Source organism: Sorex fumeus, unplaced genomic scaffold, assembly GCF_029834395.1.
Source record: "Sorex fumeus unplaced genomic scaffold, SorFum_2.1 ptg000151l, whole genome shotgun sequence".
Classification (NCBI taxonomy): Eukaryota; Metazoa; Chordata; class Mammalia; order Eulipotyphla; family Soricidae; genus Sorex; species Sorex fumeus.
This window is the reverse complement of record NW_026606208.1, coordinates 4,234,556-4,258,307: the sequence shown is the minus strand read 5'-3', so window position 1 is coordinate 4,258,307 and position 23,752 is coordinate 4,234,556. Positions and strand designations below refer to the sequence as shown.

The 23,752-nt window shown below is 40.9% G+C and overlaps 1 protein-coding gene across 1 annotated transcript; it reads right to left on the bottom strand.

Annotated features, from left to right (window-relative positions):
* Nucleotides 1–1,583: 1,583 nt before the first annotated feature.
* SERPINB11 (serpin family B member 11) lies at nt 1,584–22,009 on the bottom strand. The gene is made up of 7 exons (XM_056106982.1): nt 21,842–22,009; nt 19,914–19,973; nt 17,613–17,741; nt 14,861–14,978; nt 6,208–6,350; nt 5,334–5,489; nt 1,584–1,988 (listed from the first exon to the last, which is right to left on the bottom strand). The coding sequence occupies exons 1-7, from the start codon at nt 22,007–22,009 to the stop codon at nt 1,584–1,586; spliced, it is 1,179 nt and encodes a 392-aa protein (XP_055962957.1).
* Nucleotides 22,010–23,752: the final 1,743 nt, after the last annotated feature.

Sequence of the window (23,752 nt, the reverse complement as noted above, 5' to 3'; positions counted from 1 at the left end):
CTTTTACTTTACAGAAATTACTTACTTGTTATTTTATAAGTCTTTTATTTTTAAATAAAATTTTATCAGATCCTTACTCCTTTACAATACTATATTTCAGTAGTATAATGTCAGAGCTAAGGTGTGCTAAACTCACTCATTCTCCATCAAAATTCTAGTGCCCTCAGATGACCAAATTGATCCCTCCATCCATTCTGTCACCCATTATTTTCTCCCTATTTGGTATCCACCATATTACTCATAGTCTAAGAGTTATTTCTTGTTGTGTTTATTCCCATTTATTTGCTTAGTAATAACTAATATCTTTCCCATGTAAGTGAAATCACGAAGTAATCATTTATTGACTTACTTCATTTAGAAAGTAACCTCAATTTTAATCTATGCTGAAAAAACACAGGATTTCATTTTAGAATAGCTGAGAATATCTTTATTATTAAACAATAAAATAATCCCCAAGGATTACCAGAGGTCACTCACTATGTGGTCAGAAATAGGCCCTGAGTACACATAGCATGACCCAATCCCCACCAAACAACAACAAAAAAGCAAGTCCCACCCTTCAGTGTTCTAATTTGAAAGAAAAATACCTCACTGATTGCTACCACAACCAAGAGCCTAAGAGGAAGGGAAGTAATAGCCAAAGTCAAACAGGCCTTGTTCAGTCTTGAAGAATGGACCCCTCTGCTTGGACCAGATCTCCAGAAGAGTTTAGAAAGAAATCATTCATCAATGAAGCAGTAAATATTAATTGCCCCTATTACCAAGTTGTTACTTCCTGTTTATCTTGAGTACAATAAAATGAAGCATTTCTTAAATAATGAAGTTTTTAATGTTTTAAATAAAATTTTTGTTTTATTTGTCTCTTGATGTTCTGAGCTTATACATCTAGCATTATTGGAAAAGGAAAGTAAAAAGAAAGAAGGAATAAAGGAAGTCTAGAAGGAAAGAAGGAAGGAAGAGAATGGAAGGGACATATCATATATTGTTCAATTAAGGGTCTAATAAAGATCTGATACAAAAAAATCCCTTGAAATTAGACTACTGAATTAGATTTCTCCTAATAAAATTTTTCCATAAGTCCATTTAATTGCTGCAGTATAATAAAAGTCTTCAAAGAACTCAAAGCATATGACACATTTATTTCAGTAAATACAGAATTTTGAACTAAAATTTACAGCCTTATATATATACACCTGTGCGAGGAAAAGCATAGTATTTTAAATCTGACCAAAGCTGAAACTCTAAACTTGGTCTTTGAAAGATAGAACAGGCACCTATTTTAGAGCTTACATATAACATACAAGACAAGACAATCTATTGCTATAAATTTTTCTCATTGGCTAGAGATCCAGTCACCGAGAAAGAACTCAAATGAGAAAGTCAGAAAGCTTGTGGAGGGTTAAATATGCCTTCTTCCATGATTATTCTGAGTTTAACGCTTGGATTAAGTTAGAAGAGATCCTGAACCCATTGGGCAGGTGAGCAAAGTGATGCTTGAGAGCATGTGAATCCGAGTAGCACTCCTTCGTGGCTTTGTCCCTGCACTTCCTCTGTGGTGCTGAGACTAAACCAATCCTGTTCTCTTAGGGAGAGGCAAGCTTACCACAGAAGAGAATTGTATTGGTGTGAATGTGTCTTATGAAGAACAGGAAGGGATGATTTGCCATGAACTGGACTCGGAGGGGGAGTCTTTTGACTACAACGTTGAGCCCATTGGCTGCCGCTGCCTCTGTGCCCTCTTCATTGACGTCCACGTAGGACTTGTGGATGACCTTGGACAAAAACAGGCCCTTGACTGGTGATATTCCAGAAAGGTTCGCTTTCATCTGGTTGAAGATATCTTTCATCCCGAGGGACTTTAGCAGGGAATTCAGCTCATATTTGATTTCCAGTTTGAACCGGGGAATGTGTACTTCAACTTCCCTCTCCATCATGTCAGAAGCATGGGTCCACTGATGAAATGTCTTCAGGTTCAGCTGCTTTTCTATCTAAGACAGAAGACAGAGAGGAGCACGCATGAGAAAACCTTGCTTCCCTGCATGGAATGAGATTCACTTCTATAGTCCTCACTGTGAATGATTCAATGTCATCACTTGTTTCTTCCCTACCTTTAAAATATGCTCAAGGACCAGAGAGATCGTTTAGGAGAGAAGGCACTTGTCTTGCTTCCCACTAACCCCTGTTCTATCCCTGGTACCAGATATGTTCAGGCAAGCACCATCAGGAGCACAGAGCCAGGAGTAGCTCCTGAGCACTTATTGGGTGTGACTCACAGACCCCACAAGATAATAAATAAAATATGTGTAAGTCGTGTCTAGGCAGGACCTTGCTTTCAGCCACGTCTTCCTGCACTGCTGTCTGCTTCTCACGGATATGTTGTGAAGTAACCTTCACTGCATCTCAGTCTTTGGCTTTAATTCTCCCTCAGTAGCAGGCTTTCCCTGCACTCCCTCTAATTCCTCTGAAGATAGCGTTTCTGTCTTCTACAGGAATCAACCATTTCTTCTTGGTTCTCAAATCTGAAACATGTCATAACACCTTCTGTGTTTCTCCTTTGGCCGCTGTAAGGCCAGGTTCACCTTGTTCCACTCTAGGTAATTCCCTCCCATCCTTTCTTGCCTCTCCTACGCTACTCCTAAAGCTGGACCACGGGTGCCTTTAGGTCTCTGCCTAGCAGCTCAACTCCCTCCCATCTTTCTGCTCAGGTTTCCCAAGCTGCCTCACAGCCTGATTTCACATTCTCTATTCCGTTTCATATTATGAACCCTTCCAACATCTTTCCTCGGGCATTTGAAATTCTCCAGCTAGCTCTTCCCATAACGATACTCTGGCATGTCCAACTGTGTCATTCTAGTCCATGACTTGAAAACTTTTTTGTCGTCCTCTCCTCCTGTTAACAACATAAAATCACACTTAAATAAAAATGGATTTTCTGGGAGTGGGAGAGTTAGTACAAGAATGCTTGCTTTACACATAGCTGACACCAGTTCAACCCCTAAGCACCACCAAAAGTAATCTCTGAGCACAGAGGCAAGAGAAAGCCCTGAACACCATGAAGCATGGTGCAGAACACACACACACACACACACACACACACACACACACACACACACAATGCACACGTGCATATTTTCTTCCTTAATCTCTTTTCCTTTGTCCCTTTCCAAACTTATCACAGTTACCGTGACTTCTTGAGATGGTCCATCTCAATCTATTGGGCTTAGGTGATTTTTCTGTGCTCTTTGCTCTAATATCTTATCCCACCTACCTAGCTTCTCATACAAAGAGGCTGGCACCAAACTGACTCTATCGGAACTCTTCTTCATTCTAACTTAGATTTTCTCTAATTCCTCAGGGCTCAGTGCAGAGTCTACAGAGCACTTGGCTACACTGCACAATTTATTCTGTTGGGACCACACGTGTCAGCATTTCCAGAACCCTGCAAAGTTCTGGGTCCATAAAAGGTGCTCAATGTTTTGGTGCATGAATGAATGAATGAATAAGTAAATGAATGATTTATACATTATAAAGACCATTTCAAAACTGCTTCCACAAGACATCTCCTTATCAATGCCTCTACCACAGCCCACCACTGACACCCATGATTAAGTCACTCAAATCCATATCCAGCTGAGTCAAAGCTGAGCTCATGCTCATGACCATGCTGCATTTCAGAGAAATCCAAATGTTCATATCCCAACCCAGGTGTTTGAAGAGACTATCCCTCCCCTGCTTGTGCCACAATGTTTTTTCTTTGGTTGCTTTGGTTTGTGTGTTTGTTTGTTTGTTTGTGGCCACACCCAATAGTTGCTCAGGTTACTCCTGGCTCTGCACTCAGGATTCACTCCTGGTGAGGCTGAGGGGACCATGTGGGGTGCCAGGGATCAAACCCAAACGCAGGTCTGCCCCCATGCAAGGCAAGGCTTGCCCACTAGACTATCTCTCTGGCACTGGTGCCACATGGTTTTATCTAGCACAGGGACTGTCTGGCTTAGAAACCTCCAACCAGGTTTTTTCTATTATGTGTCTACATCAACTTCCTCAGGATACCTAAAGCTCAAACAGCACCCCTAAATACTGTCTTGCAGCAGAACAGCAGGGGTCCCAGCAAGGCTGAGAAGGTGTGGATTGGCTGTAACCATGGAAAATGGGGTTAGACCCAAACTCCCACCACCACCACATTTCTTAGTGGCTCTACCACTCCTTTCCACACAAAACCAGCATGCTCAATTGGCAGGGAGACCCCAATATCATAGTATCCATGACTAAGTCATGCTCTGAAGAGAAAGAGAGATTTCCATAGACAGGAACCTCAAGCAATATTATAATTTCTTTATCACAGAAATATATTTCCCAGGTGTTCAATGGTCAACACAGGTGTACTAACAAATGAGGCACTTTCAAATCCATGGGCATTTCTTCAGACAAGAATAAGGGAAATTCAAGGACTGTAGGAACAAGGGCTAGGAATATTGCCCCATAGTTGGAAGTTTTTCTCCTGAGCTGGGGGAGAAGGCAGCTGGAATAGACAATGATCACTAAGACAATGATGGTTGGAGGAATTGTTCAGGATGGGAAATGTATGCTGACAGTAGACAAAGGACCAAACATGATGACCACTCAGTATCTGTATTGCAGACCATAAAGTCCCAAAGTAGAGAAAGAGTATGGGGGAAATTGTCTGTCATGGGGGTAGGGGAAGGGGTGTAAAAGGGGGGTATACTGTGGACATTGCTGGTGGAGAGTGTGTGCTGGTGGAGGGATGAGTGTTTGATCATTGTATGGTTGAAACTCAAACATGAAAGCCTGTAACTGTATCTCATGTTCGTTCAGTTCAGGATGGGAGAAGCATGCTGAAAGTAGACTATGGACCGAACATGATTGTCACTCAACGCCTCTTTTGCAGACCAAAACACCCAAAAGGAGAGAGAGAACAGAGGGGAATGCCCTGCCACAGAGGCAGGGTGGGATGGGGGGTGCGGGGTGGGAGCAATACTGGGATTCGTGGTGGTGGGAAATGGGCACTGGTGGAGGGATGGGTACTCGATCATTGTATAATTGAAACCCAAGCACAAAAATTTGTAAGTCTACAACTGTACCTCATGGTGCCTCACTAATAAAAGTTTTAAAAAAGGGGGGGGGGGGAATTTTCCCATAAGTCTGCTGTCCTGGAGGCCAGGACCAGCGTTTGTTGTTCCCCAACCCATGCATCCCCTGGGGCAATGTTGCTAAACCTCCAATGGGATATTCATTTGTGCCTACACTGGCTCCTCAGGCATGCAGGTGCCCGTGCACACTTACATTGGCTGTCTTGGCCTTTTTCGTAACTTTACCTCTTCTAGATTAGTTGCTCCCGTGGGAAGCAGGATAATCATACTCAGTCTGCTGTTCACGTAGGGCAGCTCAAGGACACGCATCTCTGGCTCCTTGATGAAGGCGAATTTAAACGTCCCGATTTGATACATCATCTCCACAATCACACTTTTACCCTGTTGGTGTTAAAAATTTTTTTTAAAAAATTAAAAAGGAAAACATTGTAACTAGGTAGAACAGCTACATATGTGTATGCATAGCTACCAATTTTCTTGCATCACATGAATGCGTCCATTGACAGTAGAAAGATATGGGCAAAACACTCACGGGTATACCCTTTATTCACTTCTTTGCAAGGGTTACTAACTACTATTATAAAATCAGTCCTTATTGGGGTCTGGCCAGTTTGAGTAATAGATACAGTAATACCTAGATAGCGCAGAGGTATGGTAATAAAAATAATAGCTATCGTAGGCATTTCCCCCAAAGAGCTAGTGTTCCCTCCTGAAATGATTCAGGTGGAGCATGATATCATAGGATCATTTTCTTTTTTCTAATGCCATGATAGAGACTCTCTGGGGAGATACTTTGTAGAAGAATGCAGAATGCTTTGTGCTCTGCAAAAGAAAAGAAACCGAGCCTATAAGGGGTAAAAGGCAGAGAGAAGCCGGTGAGAAAATAAAGGGTTTTATTTTCTGCCAGGGTATCTGGGGTCCTAGGTGCCCTGTGAGAATGCTTACTGTCACTATGCAAGGAAAAATTAAGCTAAAGTTTGTAGAAAAACTCATTTCTAAGAAAATGTAGACCAGGGTTTCTGGGACAACTTTCTGAATCGTTCATTAACCATGATCTCCTTCTCCCAAGGTGAACGTTAATCAAGAATGAGAAACTTACCCCCGGTAGATGAAAGGGTCTTTTAACCGTTTCTCTTTTCTGAAACTGATGTTCCCATTGTCCTTTGAAGTAAATAGCATTCACCAGGATAAGGATGGAAGCAGGGTCAATTGTGCCTTTTGTAAAGAGGTTGGTAACTTTTCCTTATAATAGAAAAAGAATGGTTAAGGTACTTGGACTCGACCTATTTGATAATAGAATTGAATGATGGCAGGAAAGTTGGAACCATTTCTTTTATAAGACTGGTTACAAATTTAAGATGCCATAAGATCTCTTTGTCCTGGCCATGAAGTCTGCCCTTGTCAAATGTTTCAATTTATGAATTCATGCTGGTACTTAAGAAAAGAAAACTCACTGGCCACTTTTAAAGTTTCCTGAGGGAAAGTAAAATATTATTTTGAAAAGTAGTACTGGAGAGAAAATAATCTGAAAACTCTTTTCTAGATTTTTCTTTCCTCTCACCCTCATTAAAAAAAACTGTCCTTCGGCTACATGCAAAAAAATAGGCTCAGAATTCTGCCTAACACCATGTACAAAAGTAAGATCAAAATGGATTAAAGACCTCAACATCAGACCAGAAACCATAAGGTACATTGAAGATAAAGTTGGCAAAACCCTCCATGACATTGAAGCTAATGGTATCTTCAAAGATGCCACGCCACTGGCCGAGCAAGTGAAAACAGAGATAGATAAATGGGACTATCTTAAACTAAGAAGCTTCTGCACCTCCAAAGAAACAGTGACCAAAATACAAAGACAGTCTACAGAATGGGAAAGGATATTCACCGAATACACATCTGACAAGGGGTTGATATCCAGGATATACAAAATACTGGTTAAACTCCACAAGAAGAAAACATCCAACCCCATCCAAAAATGGGGCAATGAAATGAACAGAAACTTTCTCAAAGATGAAATCCGAATGGCAAAAAAGCACATGAGAAAATGCTCTACATCATTAATCATCAGGGAGATGCAGATCAAAACCACAATGAGATACCATCTCACACCTCAGAGACTGGCCCACATTCAAAAGAACAAAAGCAACCGATGCTGGTGTGGATGTGGCGAGAAAGGGACACCCCTTCACTGTTGGTGGGAATGTCCACTGGTTCAGCCCTTCTGGAAAACAGTATGGACGATTCTCAAAAAATTAGAAATTGAGCTCCCATTTGACCCAGCAATACCACTCCTGGGAATATATCCCAGAGAGGCAAAAATGTATAGTCGAAGTGACATCTGCACTTGTTTGTTCATTGCAGCACTCTTTACAATAGCCAGAAACTGGAAGAAACCTGAATGCCCAAGAACAGATGACTGGTTAAAGAAACTTTGGTACATCTACACAATGGAGTACTATGTAGCTCTTAGAAAAGATGAAGTCATGAACTTTACATACAAGTGGTACAATATGGAAAGTATCATGCTAAGCGAAATGAGTCAGAAAGAGAGGGATAGACATAGAAAGATTGCATTCATCTGGGGGATATAAAGTAACAAAATATGAGATTAATACCCAAGAATAGCTGAGATCAGCACCAGGAGGATTACTCCATAACTTAGAGGCCAGCCGGGTATCCTAGAGGAAAGGGCAGCTCAGATAGAGAAGGGAGCACCAAATAAAGGATGTTTGGAGGATCCTCCCAGGAGGGGAGATGCATGTCGAAAGTAGACTATGGACTGAACATGTTTGCCACTCAATGCCTCTTTTGCAGACCACAACACCCAAAAGGAGAGAGAGAACACAGGGGATTGCCCTGCCACAGAGACAGGGGGGATGGGGGGATGGGGGTGGGAGGGATATTATCCATGGTGGTGGAAAATGGGCACTGGTGGAGGGATGGGTATCTGATCATTGTATAATTGAAACCAAAGCACAAAAAATTGTAAATCTACAACTTTAAAAAAAATAAAATAAAATAAAGGGAAAAAAAAAACTGTCCTTAAGGTAACCAAATATTTTATGAAGTTTTTCCTATAGGAGTATGCTGGTTGACTAAGAAGCAATATATTACAATATATTATAAGAATTGTAATATATTAATTTTATGACCTTTAGTGAAATAATTGACCTAAAAAATAAGTATCAATAGCCACTAACAATCGTATAAAAGAAGCATCCAGACATTATTTGCTTTGCAGCACTTACAATGAAGACCACCAGAAAAAGATTAAAATGTTACCAAATTTCTAGCTGTAACTACATCTCAATTTATACATAATATTTAAAAAAGAGAAATTATAAATGACATTTTCAGTCACAGTCATCATTATCTAGATATGAAAACTCCAGGGGAAATATGTATTTTACTCAACAAATTTTATGCAGAGGGAAAAAGAAAGGAAGAAGAAATTCTTAGAATTTACATTAGAGGAGATATAAAGGGATTTCCTCAGGCCAAGAGTGCAACTGCTGACTGACAAAGTTACATGACAAGAACAGTATGGAAAGCTGACTCAAATGGGTGCACCATTAAGCATTCAATGCATGCCTAAGAAAACGGGAGCTTGATGGCTTACACTGGTTCTCTCTCAAGTTTACTGTTGGCCATAAGTAACACGGATGCAGAGCCTGAAAATATGAACAAGATCGACCCCAGAAGGTAGTGCGACAGGACGGTTGGTTGCTATCAGAAAAAATGCTAGGAAAACCAAACTGCATTTCAGAGACGCAAGGCAGCTAAGCAGAAAGCTGAGAACTCCAGAGAGAGGAAAACCCAGACAAAAGTCCCCGATGGAGAGTTTGGTGCGTCTTTTTCACTCTCACAATCTGATGAGTTATTCTCCTCAACCTAGACAAGGAGAAACATAGTAGTAAATGGAGAACAAGAACTTAAAGGACACTTTTAGTCTCTCTAAACTAGAGGGGGGAAAATAAAGTCCAGCACCTGACAAGGAAGAGGAAATATTTTATAATAACAAAGAGGACAAGTGAACCAGACCGGCAGAGAAATTTTAACTGTCTGCACACCTAAGACAGCTTCAAAATGTGTGCATATGTACAGCAAAAGAGCATCACTCAGAGAACTGAAAACAATCTTAGGGCGCGCATGCGCCGCCAGAGGCCACATGCTGCCAAGCCAGGCAGTACCTGAGCACATGTGTCGCCTGTATTTCCCCTCTGGAGATGGGGACTTTCATACGTTCATATTTATTTTAATGCTGGATGTGTGCCAGGGCTCTCTCTCTCTCTCTCTCTGTCTCTCTCTCTCTCTGCTTCCTCCCTCCCTCCCTTTCAAATAAAACCTCAAAAACTACATGAAAACAGTCTTAGTACAGATTTCTCAATACATGACAAAACAGAAAAAAGTAAGCAAAAGAAATCAACCATAAATATTACCATTGGAATGTACATTATTTTAGGTGCATATAGAAATTTTAACAACATCGAAACATGCTTATATAGCAAAAAGTCACAAGAAATTTCAAAATAATTGGATTTTTTGGAGGAGGTAAGTGGAGCCATACCTGGCAGTGCACAGGATTGATCCAGGGTCATCTGGGAGCAAAACAATTACCTACCCTCTCCCTGTAGTATTTCTCTGTATCCAAAACAACTGAATTCTTATTATGATAGATTATAGTGAGTTAAGCTAAGAATAAAAATAGAGGGCAATTAGATAATTTCCAGGTGTTTGGAAATTTATTTTAAATAGCCATGAGCCAGTGATGAAATTTCTATGTTAGAGAATATTTTAACAGCATGATAGTGAAACACATATGGAAGAATGTAAAATGGAGTTAAAATTCTCCCTGAAAGAAATGTATTATCTAAAATGCATAAACTGGGGCTGGAGCAATAGCACAGCGGGTAGGGCGTTTGTCTTGCACACAGCCGACCGGGGTTCGATTCCCAGCATCCCATATGATCCCCCGAGCACCGCCAGGAGTAATTCCTGAGTGCATGAACCAGGAGTAACTCCTGTGCATCGCTGGGTGTGACCCAAAGAGCAAAAAAATAAATAAATAAATAAAAATAGAATGCATAAACTAAAATTTAAAAAGATTGAAAATCAAATCAGTATTTGGATTTCAAAAAGTTAGGGAGGAAAACAATTTAAAATGAAAATAGTACAAAGAAAATAATTAAATGGCAATCATAACTATTAATATAGTATAAAAATCCATGGTAGAAAAAGAGTGTGCTGATTCTACTAAAAAACTAGGCAAGTATAAATTTTATTTACTGTTTGGACAAGCAAAAAGGGAAAAACTATTTCATAAAACTGGTATCCTCTAAAATTCTAGTGATAAACTCCATTTCAGTGTGTATGCCCAACAAAACTGTCCACAGTATGTGTACCAAAAGTCATACATCATAGCACTCTTGGCAACACCAGCCATAATAAATCCATATTAAAATTACTCCAAATATTTACCAAACTTGATATAAAAGATATACATTGGCTCGACTCTTCACACGCTACCTGTCTGAATGCAAGGTTCCATCCCAATGGAAAACCAGCAGGACTATACTACTATACAAGAAAGGAGACATCCATGACATTGGCAACTATCGCCCAATCTGCCTATTGTCTGTCATCTACAAACTATTCACTCGAGTCATCCTGAATAGGATTAGCAGAACACTAGATGAAGGACATCCATGTGAATAAGCTGGATTCCGAAAAGGATTCAGTACCATCGACCATATCCACACAATAACCAAGCTCATTGAGGTATCTCGAGAGTTCAAGATGCCGCTCTGTCTAACGTTCATTGATTTAAAGAAGGCCTTTGATTCTGTTGAGACGGAAGCAGTCATGGAAGCCCTAGCCAATCAGGGTGTACAAACTCAATACATCAGGATCCTTCGTGAGCTCTATTGCGGATTCACTACCAAGATCTCACCATTCTACAAAGAAGTGATCGTTGATGTCAAGAGAGGGGTTCGGCAGGGTGATAGCATTTCACCGAAACTCTTCAGTGCCACCCTCGAGAACGTCATGCGACGACTGGAATGGGAAGGAATGGGAGTGAAGATAGATGGTCGGCAACTACACCACCTCTGCTTTGCTGATGACATCGTTCTAATAACACCAAGCATCAGCCAAGCGGCACAAATGCTGAATGACTTTGACCGTGAATGTGGAAAGGTCGGACTACAGCTGAATCTTACGAAGACAATGTTTATGAGAAACAGCCTTGTTCCTGACACTCCATTCGCTCTCAACGGAACCACCATCTCCGAATGCAACAGTTATATATACCTAGGTCGAGAAATCAACATGATGAATGACCTGGCACCTGAGTTGCGCAGGAGGAAGAGAGCGGCTTGGAATGCCTTCAAGAGCATTGAAGAAATAACTAAAAGGACAAAGAAACTCCAGCTACGAGCACATCTCTTTGATTCCACTATTCTTCCTGCATTAACATATGCCTTAGAGACCTGGACCCTACGAAAACAGGATGAGAACGCTATTCGGGTCTCTCAAAGAGGAATCGAAAGAACTATGCTTGGAATATCACGATTCACTCAAATGAGAGATAGAATCCGGAGTTCTGATCTTCGTCAACGCTCAAGAATCAGGGACGCTGTCTCATTTGCCAAGACATCAAAAATCAGATGGGCTGGACACGTAATGAGGTTTACAGACAACCGCTGGACTAGAGCCATTACTGATTGGATTCCACGGGACATCAAAAGATCACATGGACGCCCACCTATAAGATGGTCAGACTTCTTCGTCAAGACCCTAAATGATCGGTTTGAGGCTCTGCATGTTCCTAGAACGAACAGATACCACTGGGCTACGCTAGCACGCAACCGGGATGAATGGAGACGTTACTGGCACCCGCTCGAATAAATCGATGAATAACAGGGATTAAGTGATTAAGTGATTAAGTGATATAAAAGTTCATTCCGAGAATTTAGGTTTATTCAGAGAATAAGATAGGCATCAATCAAAGGAATAATCTGTGTAGCAAACAAGCACACAAGTGAATCTCACAACAAAAGACTGATTTAAGAAGTTAAACGCAGGATTTAAGAATTCAACAGCATGAAATTTAAGAGTAGCTAGGACTGTGGGTTCTATTCCTGGCACCAAAAAATGTAGATCTAAACTAATAAACAATTTAAATAACTAGAGAAGTTTTAATGTGTGGGAATAGGGTTGAATGAGTTTGGTTCATTTCTGGGAGGCAGCATGAGTGATCATGGACAGGACCCTTCTCAGTGACAAATGTTTTATTTTCCTGCCCTGTGGTACTCGAGCGGGCCCAGTGACCTGTGGTACATAAATACATCGCTGATGTGGTCAGCTCTGCTCTCTGATCATTCATTATGGGGCAAAAATACATGCAATGCTTTTCTGTGCATTTTTATCTCAATTGCTTATCTCATTTTTTATCTGTTGACTTATAATATGACTGTTATAGTCATATATATATATATATATATATATATATATATATATCACGGTATTACCGTCCTCCCGTTGTTCATCAATTTGCTCGAGCGGGCTCAGTAACGTCTCCGTCATGAGACTTGTTGTTACTGTGTTTGGCATATTGAATACGTCACAGGTAGCTTGCCAGGCTCTGCAGTGCGGGCGAGATACTCTCGCTAGCTTGCCGGGCTCTCCGAGAGGGGCGGAGGAATCGAACTCGGGTTGGCCATGTTGGCCACTTGTAAGGCAAACGCCCTACCGCTGTGCTATTTAAAAAAACCGAAATGCAAGGAATTAGAATGGAATGATAGTCCAGCAATTAGACTCCTTTTCTTGTATGAAACCAAGTTTAATCTTTGGCAACACATCTGATCCCCTAATATACACCCTCCACCAGGAGTGATCCCTGAACACAGAGCCACAAAATAAAATAAATGTAGGGATTATATCCACCACTTGCACGGAACAAACATGATTTGGGTCTTGACTCAAACAAAAATAAATAAAAGAACCAGACCAATAAGAAAACAGAATGAGTATTTGCTAACATTAGATAATTAGTTTTAATTTTCTAAGGTAACAATGGTGTTGTGATGCATTCTTTAAAAATAGCTAAAAACAATTAAACAGTTAAGATTCGCACCAAACACACCTGGGACAGGTGTTGTTAGAAAAGGGACAAAAATAAAAAATGAGTCTTAGCAGTGAACAGTAATTTTTTTTGTTTTTCAATAATGCTGCTGAGTGATAGTTTTAAAGGATTCATTATATTCTTCACTCCACTTGTTTGCTTTAACTATTTTTGGTTGTTCGGGGGCCACAGCTATTGATGCTCAGGGGTTACTCGTAACTCTGCACTCAGAAATTACTCCTAGCAATGCTTGGGGGATCACATAGGATGCCAGGGGTTGAACCTCAGTAGACCTAATGCTAGGCAGAGACCCTATCCTCTGTCCTATCGCTCTGAGCCCCTATTTCAACTATTTTAAATGAAATATTTTAAGTAAAAGTTGAAAATCTTTGGAATCAAATATTTCATCAGAATTTTTTACAAAGAAATATTTACCAAAACATACAGGTGCATTTTTAAATTATGAAATATAGATTCAAACTAGGCTGGAGCAATAGCACAGTGGGTAGGGCTTGCATGTAGCTGACCCAGGTTTGACAAGTCTCACAATGGAGACATTGCTGGTGCCCACTCCAGCAAATCGATGAACAATGGGAGGACAGTGACAGTGACAGATTCAAATTTAACTAACTTTAATGCCAAGATATTTATCAATAATACGTCTATACAGTAGAAATGAGAGCCACACCCACATTCCATCCATTCAGTTGCCATCTGAGTTCCTCTACCAGCCTTGTTTCAGAAACTCGGAAATATCTCTCAGGAGATCAATTGGCCTTGGATACCGTTTCCAGCTGTGACCTTCGGGGCAATTTCAGGAAGGACGTGGCCCAGCTTCCACCCTACCCCCTGGTAGCTGCACTCAGCACCCAAAAGCTGCCGCCCTACCTCCAGCCAGACTGTCCAGTTAAATATTCTGGATTCTCTGGACATCTCTAAATTCTGTAATACTGACATGTCTGTAGTAGTAGTAATTAGTAGTAGTAGTAGTAGTAGTAGTAGTAGTAGTAGTATTTAGTAATAGTACACCCGATTGGATGGGAATGTAACAAAGAAGCCTAACAATCTCGACTAACAAAAGCATGAACACAGAAGGCTTAGCTTGCAACAACAACTTAGTAAACCCTCAGACAAGGCGAGTTGCAACAATGTTCACAAATTCTTTTTACTGAAATATGTTTTGATCAGTCTGTTAGTCATTCAGTGGTAACTAGCAATATAAAATAAATGATTATGGGCCTGCTAATGGGAGTGGCTTGAAAGGTGGTTGGGAAAATGGAGACGTCACTGGAGGGAAGGTGACAGGTGACAGTGGTGGTGGGATTGGTGGGAATATCAAATACCTGTAACAAGTCATCATAAGCTACTTTGCAAACCACAGGGTTTAGATAAAGTGGGGGGAAGAGGTCGGAGAGAGAATTAAGTATAAGTAGAATTGCTCCCTTTCTGAAAGTCACTTGGTGTAGATCATTTAGGATGTTATTGTAAAAATTAAAATGCCACCATCTTCCCCCGTTCCCCCGATCTCCCGGGGTCGGGTCTGGCCTCAGCCTCCTTGCTAGCAGCGGCCCAGGGAGAATGTCAATACAGCGTGAATAAAGTCTAAAGATACACCTGTGCCTGTTCTTACCGTTTGTTTTACTTTCAACCCAAGCATTAATAGCTTTCCTTGTTTCTTCCGTGGACTGTGCAAAATCAACAGCTTGCAGCCTGGCTTTGTACAGTTTCTCAGAACAGTTTAAATATGTCTATAAAAAGAAAAGACAATAGTAAGGATAATAAAATTCTATAGTTAAGTGTATCCTAGAATCAAAAGACTCAGACGAAAGCAGTGTACCTTGGGCCAGAGATATATTACAGCATGTAAAGCTCTTGTCTTGCAGGCAGTGGATCCAAGCTTGATCCCTGGGATCATATATGACCCCCCAGCACTGCCAGGAGTGATTCCTGAGCTAGGCGTAAAGAAATGGTCATAAAGCTTGGTCTGATCCCAAGATCAGAAAAATTAAAAAGTAGCTCTCCTGTGTAGATCTGAAAACAGAAGCCAGGGGCCAGAAAGACAGCCCAGCGCCTTGTCTACAAAAGCAGTCCTAGCGTGGTGCCAATTAACCCCTCAGCACCGCCCAGAGCAATTCTCAAGCATTTTTTAGTACTGCCAGGTGATGTGGAATCTATCATATTACTTCTTTAGAAAATAATCATTTTATCCTAATAGAAATTCTTTCTAAAACAAATATTCCCAAATTTTTCACCATTTCTTCATCTTTTCATTGGCACTCTTAATCTAAGCCATTAAAAGCAGAATGACAAAACACAAACAAGTGGATACCTTTCCATGTGCTCATTAACTTTCCTACCTAAAATAAATAACTGACTTGGACAGTCTGTCAGGAAAACTGAACACTAGCATGATTTGTTAACTTGATTGTTTGAGGTCTAAAAAGGTTAAGTTTCCTTCGCATGGTATATAGCAATCTCCCAAAAAAATCAATATGAATAAAACTAATGACACAAATCTCTGATACTTTTCAACTTTATGTGAACTTGAAAAAATATATACTACAAGTCCTTCACTTATAACTGCAAATTTAGAAGAAAGAATCTAAGTCTCTCTTTCAATTAACTCTCCACAACCACATTTCCCCTGAAAGTTTGCCAATGACAAAGATGGTACTTGTTAATCTCTGTTACTTCAGCAGTCTTTTTTTTTTCCATAAAGTTCCCTCTGTGCTTCTAAGAAAAGGCATAAAGAAATGCCTCTGAAATATGTTTGGTCTAGTTTGGGACATACCAAGTTGCACAAATTCTGACAATAAAATGTCAGGAACAGCGTGTACCAGCAGAATATGGAAGAGCATTAAAAATTCGGATCTTCATCTTGTTACACCCAGCTGGCACTAAAATAACGCTATTCAAACAAGAGCTATGTCAGTGATGTCCATCTTTCACCTTAATAACAGAAGGATGACTTTAGAACCAGGAAAAAAAAATGGCTTTGAATAGGGATCAAATCTGGACTTTGCTTCTTAATTATTTTATGATCTTGGTCAACTTGACTTTTCAGAATCTGTTGCAGTATTGTAAAATTAATGACAACATTGTGCCTATATCCTATGACTATGTAAGGAACGCATTAGATAATGCCTAACATTGTATTAAATAGTGTGATTGACACATAGCAAATACTCAATAAAACTATTTTATAATGCTGTTTTGGAAATGATTTAGCATTCCTGTTTGGGGACTGGAAAGAATTTAGTTCAATCCTCTCTTAAAGATACATGTGACTCACTCAGAGTCATATGTATAAATAAAAGTGAGATAAGGTCTAATGCTCAGTACTATATGCTTTTCACTAACTCTTAATACTCTGAGGCAGGAGTAATTCCTGAGTGCAGAACCAGGAGTAACCCCTGAGCATCACTAGGTGTGCCACGCCAAAAATAATAGGGGACTACCATGATAGCACAACAGGTAGGGCACTTGCCTTACACACTGTTGACCCAGGTTTGAATCCCAGAACCCCATATGGTACCCTGAGCACTAACAAGAGTAAGTCCTGAGTTCAGAGCCAGGAATAAACCATGAGTATTGCGAGGTGTGACCCAAACAATTTTATTAAGACTTGTTGAATAGAGAGCCAGAGAGATAGTGCAGTGAGTAAGATGTTCATTTTGCACACAACTGACCTAGGTTTGAGTTCTAGTATTGCTTATAGTCTAGAGTACTACCAGAAGTGATCCTTGAGCACAAAGTCAGTAATGAGCCCTGAGCACTCCGAGGTATGACCCCAAAACCAAAGGGTTAAAAAAAAAAGAATTATTGAAGTAAGATGAAAAATGTGTTTTGCTTTTCTTCTTGTCCATTACCAACATTTTTCAGTATTTCATCCCACCCTTAGTTGTTGGACAACTTTGATGTCACTGACACTGTCCTCCCGTTGTTCATCGATTTACTCGAGCAGGCCCAGTAACGTCTCCATTGTGAGACTTGTTGTTACTGTGTTTGGCACATCGAATACATCACAGGTAGCTTGCCAGGCCTTGCCGTGCAGGCAATATACTCTCAGTAGCTTGCCGAACTCTCTAAGAGGGGTGGAGGAATCAAACTTGGGTCAGCCATGTCAGCCGCGTGCAAGGCAAACGCCCTACTGCTGTGCTATCGCTCCAGCCCACAACTTTGTTGATTTGGTAAAAATAAAGTTTTACTTGACACTTCTCAACTTAAAATAAGAGTGGTAAAAATCATTTCCTAAAACTCCAGACTCAGCTTTAACCTCTTACAGAGGGATGCGTGCAACCTTCCCTGCTCCTCATCTGAGGGAGCAGACTGTGAATTCAGTGATGCACTGCACTTGTTGACACCTTCCCAGGCAAGCTTACCTCTTGGAATGCCTCTGCCTTTGTCCCGTAGAGCCTGGTGGCGATGCTGAGAGTGTTGTTAGAATCTGGCTGGTTGATTTGCGAGAATAGAACTCCAAACTCTGAATGAATCCTTCCAGTCTCACTGCACTGCAACACAAAGAACAGATTATTCGGTGGCTTGATGTCTTGCCAATGGAAAGTTGTAAATAATGTGAAAACAATCACCAGGGAACAAGGTATTTGCCTCTGAATAAAAGGACAGTGAATGATGACAGACAAGGCATTGGAGAGTCCGGAGCACTTTTTCTCCTCCATGTTCCCTCTAACAATAACCTCACCATTGTGTGACTTTGGTTATGGTCTGTGTGCAGAACTCTAAGCTATTACAAAACACCTGCCTTCGTCACCCCCAGTGATGTGTACTCCAAAAACCTTTTACAAAGAATTCCTTGATGGCAGGGAGTGAGTGTAATTTGGGGTGATCATCCTCTTATGCTGCTGTGTACCTAAATAATCGCTTTCTTGGGGCTGGAGAGACAGTACAGCGTGTATAGCACCTGCTTGAAACACTACTGGCCAGGCTTCAATCCCTGGTATCATATATAGTTCCCCAACACCAGCAGAAGTGATCCCTGAGCACTGCTGGGAGTCGCCCCAAAAGGCAAAACAAAAACCAAGAATCATTTTCTTCTCCAGTCCACTCTCCTCAACATCTGTATCCTGGAAGAGCACAGACTCAAACCCATCAGCCCGCGACACTTTCTACATTCATCTGTCCCTCATGTTTAAGCATGCAACTCTGAGGCATCTGAAAGGTGCCTGAGAATTCATGGATATAAGGGAGGAGAATGTGCCTCTCATCCCTAACACCCAGGGCCCCACACTGCGGGCTACAATCTTCTAGCAATAAATGTGAAGCAGGTATTTTGTGAAGGCAGGTATGTATTCTCTCAAACAGGACGAAACACAGAACTACTTCATGTGGGATTCATGTTGAATTCTGATGTCACAGGAATTCTTTGCTGGAAAGAACTAAGGACCCACGGCCCAGAGCAGAGCATTGGGAGCTCAGGCCCTTCTCTTCAGTGTGTAATTCTGTGGCAGAGCATAAGAGTGATCTCTCGGGCCCCTTGCTGACTGAAACTTCCAAACCTATTTGAAGAAAGGATTCTAACTCTGCATTGGGCAGCGCAGATACCCTTGGCCAACTCAGCTTGGGGCACAGACTACACTGTGATAAGTAAGGAAGGGCTCATTGTACTTTTTGCTCTGCTCACCCTATACCCTTTGGATTGAAGAAATACCTTATCTTGATAGATTATTGTAGTGGTGGGAAAGTTAGAAATAAGCAGGGAGATAAACACAGGTAAGCAGGGAGCCAGGCAGAGGCAAAAGCTCAGAGTGGCCCATTCTGGAATCTGGACATGATGAGTAGGTTATAAATCATAACACACACCAGTACAGAACAGAAGGATCCAACCCACCTGTTACCTAGGTGGGAAGAGAAACACTTAATAAGTTAACAAATGTCTATATGGAACATTAAAAGAATGTATCCACCACAAACATTCCCAGCAATGAATGCCTCTCCGAGTCCCATGACTTGCCATAGGCCGCAATGTACCTGAGTGCATTGTCACCAGGCAATCAATAAAGAAATTCCATTCATTTACTCTTATCCCCTTTTTCCCACAAATGTGCTATGTTGCCAGGAACCTTCCTATTTAAAGCACTTCGTACCTCTGCTTAGGACCACAGTTTCAGCTGGTTGCCTAGTGGGGTCTGGTCTATATATGAATTATATAGTAATAACATCTCCTTGCTTTTTTGCCTAAGATTGTCTTGGTGTGACTGATTAAGCAAATTTATCACAATATCAGAATAGTTTGGGGCTGTGTGCAAGGCAAACGCCTGTCCTGGATTTGATTCCCAGCATCCTATATTGTCCTCCAAGCACTACCAGGAGTAATTCCTGACTGCAGAGCCAGGAGTAACCCCTGTGCATCGCCAAGTGTGACCCGAAAAGCAAAAAAAAAAAAAACCAGTTTGAGTTAGGATGACAGTAAGTTAAATAAGAAAGCTTGAAAGATTCTGTTGTGGGCATTATTGCTATCATCATATCAAACTCTGTAGACTATAGTGACTATCAGCAAGATTAAAGGAGTTGATATGGGAGACATCACTAGTGACTCATGGGACAGAGAGAGAGAGAGAGAGAGAGAGAGAGAGAGAGAGAGAGAGAGAGAGAAGGCTCAACCTGAACCATTTCTCATTGCTGTTGTTCAAGAACACTTGGCCACAGCGAAGGTGTATCCGTACCTGAGATGAGTCGTTAGGCTCTGGCTTGAATGCTTCTGCTATGTGATTAAAATGAAGCACCTGCAGAAAGAAAGAGGGATTGATCTGCTTGAAGCAATGCGAGATCTATGAATATCAAGAGTTATTGGCTATTCCATTTCAAATAAAGATCAATAATGATACCTAACATTGAGCGGTCCTCTATTCCAAACTCTGAACTACTTCAACATTCTGGACTGCTCCCCACAGTTCCGAGATTAAGAATCATCACCAGTCCTTGTTAGGGGCTTTGAATCCTGGGGAGATTAAGGGACTTGCTGCAGGCCATTGTTTGTCAAACTCCAGGGACTAAGCTCCTGTCCCCAAGGTTTTCCCCTCTCTCTTACTATTTTCAGACCCTGTGCTATGGTAGTGCCCATCCAAAGCTATGTAAAAATATTCCATGTTTTCCCAGTACAATGCCTATTTTAAGTGCAAGTAAATCAATTTTTTAAAAATCAACATGTAGAATAAATAAGGGAAAATAATAAAAAAGATAGGCAAGTATCTCCAGAGTAATGGAGTAGCCTGCTAGACTTTACACACAGCAAAGAGAAATATACATTTAACCACTTAACTATTGTCTGTGAATGCTAAAATGTACCCCCCCATCTCAGTTTCCCCACCTGTGAAATGAAAGTGGCAGCCCCTGCCTGCTGCATGAAGTGGTTATGAAATTCAAATGTACTGATGAATGTTTCTTAAGTTTTAACTTCTCATTTTTATTATATGTCAATTTCTAAGATAGCACAGCGGGTAGGGCATTTGCCTTGCATGCGGCCAACCAGGCGGACTGAGGTTCGATTCCTCCACCCCTCTCAGAGAGCCCAGCAAGCTACCTAGAGTATCTCGCCTGCACAGCAAAGCCTGGCAAGCTACCCATGATGTATTCGATATTCCAAACACAGTAACAAGACTGACAATGGAGACATTACTGGGCCCACTTTTGCAAATTGATGAACAACGGGAGGACGGTGCTACAGTGCAGTGCTATAATAGTACCATAGGGTCAGAGAGATAGTATAGCAAGTAAGATGCTTGCCTTGCATGCAATTGATGCAGGTTCAATCCCAGGTACCATATATAGTCCCTTGGGCCAAATATATATATATATATATAGAATATGTGTGCATGTGTATAATGCCATATATTTGATCTCTGTTAAGTTTTAATAGTTTAAAGAAGGAACTCTAAAAGCAAACTTCAAAGTGCTGGGGGAGAATGCAGTTGGGATAAAGAAGGGTCCATTATGACAAAGATAGTTGGAAACTATCACTCTGGATAGGAACAACATGCTGAAAGCAGGTAAAGGAGCAAACATGATAACCTCTTAGTATCAGTGTTGCCGTAGTGCTCAGAGAAAAGAGTGATAGAGAGAAAGGAGAAAGAGAGGGGAGATTTAGGTGGCAGAGGCAGGTGGGAGATAAAGAAGAGGGGAGGGGAGAATGGATGGAAGGGAGGAAGGGAGGGACAGAAGGAAAGTGCCTGTCATAGAGCTATAGAGGCAGACTGGAGGAGTGCGGGTGGCAGAAAGGAAATTGGGGTTATTGGTGATAGGAAATGGACACCGGTGGAGGGATGGGTGTCAGATCATTGTATGACTGAAACCTGATCCTAAAAAGCTTTGTAGCTGCATACCTCATGGTGACTCAATAAAAAAATAAAATAATAAAAGTAAATTTCAGAAATTTGTGATAAGTGATAATAAAAAGCCGTATTTCGCAAGCATTATTAGAATCATTATTGAAATGGCCATTATACATTTGTAGGAAATATGATTTTCCCAGATGTGCTTTCACTTTCCCAAGATGATGTAATTCCCTTTGCCTAAAGCTGTGAATAACTGTGTCACTACAGAGGGAGAGCCTGTAAGACTTCCTGCTATGGGGAATCCCTGGTTGCCGTCATACCTTTTCCATCTGTCCTGCGCTGTTTCCTCGGGCTCCGAGGAGGATCATACTTAGAGCATAAAGCAAACTCAGCGGGGAAAAGAAGATGTTTTCTCCCGTGTTGTTACTGTTTAGCTCTTTGAACACATCCAGGCAAAACTCAGTGTTTGCAGTACTGAGAGAATCCATTTCATACCAAGCACGGCCTGAGAAGAAAAAAAAAATTCTCAATACTAAACACCTCAAGGTTAGTTTATTTACATTTTATAAATCTGAGAACACACTGCTTCATGCAAGAACATGTGTTCTACGGACAACTTCTGAGACATGAGTAAATGTTAGAGGTGGGACATTCACAGTAATTTTAGATTCTAGTGAATTCAAGATTTGCTACTGCTTTCCCACTAACAATTGCTTAAACGGTTACTCTGATTATGTGCATATGAAAATTAGCATGGGACTGAAGAAAATAGTACAGCAGGTAAGGCACTTGCCTTGCACACAGCTGACAAGGTTCAATCCCCGGCACCCCATCTTGTCTCTGGAGCCCACCATGAATGATCCCTGAGTGCAGAGCCAAGAGTAATCCTGAAAGCTAAGAGGTGTGACCCAAAGCAAAACAACAACAAAAACCTTAAGTGTTCTGGAGCAAAAAAAGTACTGACTACTTGTGCTCCTCATTTAAAATATTCTTCATCCTGAAATTTGTACAGAAAAGTTCTTTGTTTGGAGGTCTCACCAGCTGTGCTCTGGGCTTACTCCTGACTCTGCTCAGGGATCTCTCCTGGGTAGAGCTCAGAGAACCATATGCTGTACCAGGGATCCTCTAGAGGAGAGAGAATGATCATTTTTAAATATCAGGTACCGATATACTAACTGCATAGTAACTGCTTACAGCATCTACTGAAAAACTTGAGTGACTTCCTTGTCTCAGAATCAAAGCCAAATGTATCCCACTGGCAAACACGGCACTGGGTGATGTGGTCTTTGCTGCTTCTAAATGCCCATTTACTAATTATCTCCACCAGCTCACTCTGTTCTATTTATGCCACCTCCTTACTTCCGTTCAACATGCCAAGAAGATTCCACTCTCGTACTCTCTTCCCTCTCCTGGAATGCCCTTCTCAAAGATATCTCAATGACTCACTCCAAGAACTTATTCATTTCTCTGTCTTCTCAAATAGCATCTCAACAGCAAGGCTTTCACTGACCATCCTATATAAAGTATTAGCCCATATACTCTATTATGCTATATATATATATGTATGTTTATATATATATACAGGATTTTAAATTAACACAGGAAGAAATATTTCTTTTGTAAACACACACAATATGTGTGTGGGCATACACATGCATTACTATAGGCATGTCTTTCCTGCATTACTATAGGCATGTCTTTCCTACCATTCAGTTAGAGCAAAGACTATTTTTTATGCTTTACCCCAGTGCCACAATTGGCCCTGGCCTTGATGTAACCACTCAATAATCATCTGTGTAAAAAAAGAAAAAAGGAAATAAAAAAAGTCCAATCAATACTATGGTATCCACCTAGTGTGCACATAATTCTGTGGAAGCACCAAGATAGGACAGTCAGAGAGATATAGAGGGTGTTTATGAAAGAGGTGAACCACTCCTGAAAGCCATCCTCATGTCCATTTGGAGGAAGTTCACTACTGGCAGAGAGAAATGCATGGGCAGAGACTCAAAACAGAAACAGAGGTCTACAAAACTGAGTTTCTCATGGCACTGAGATGGGGGTGGAGGTGCAGAGGTGTTGATGTGATTGGAGGGAAATGACACTCTGGTGGAAGGTGGGGTGTTGGAATATTGCCACCATGAAATCCTATCATTGGCAGTATTGTAAAATTGTAGATTATGGTGACTAAAATGATAAAAACTAAAAACAGAAGAAGAACTTTTGTATTATAA

What these genes read in the sequence shown, in the direction of transcription:
- SERPINB11 (XM_056106982.1), bottom strand. Translation starts at nt 22,009, where the DNA reads ATGGATTCTCTCAGTACTGCAAACACTGAGTTTTGCCTGGATGTGTTC. An exon ending in GCGCAGGACAGATGGAAAAG is followed by an intron (nt 19,974 to 21,841) that starts GTATGACGGCAA and finishes TTCTTTCTGCAG; the next exon opens with GTGCTTCATTTTAATCACAT. An exon ending in GAGCAACTAATCTAGAAGAG is followed by an intron (nt 1,989 to 5,333) that starts GTAAAGTTACGA and finishes CTTCTGTCTTAG; the next exon opens with ATAGAAAAGCAGCTGAACCT.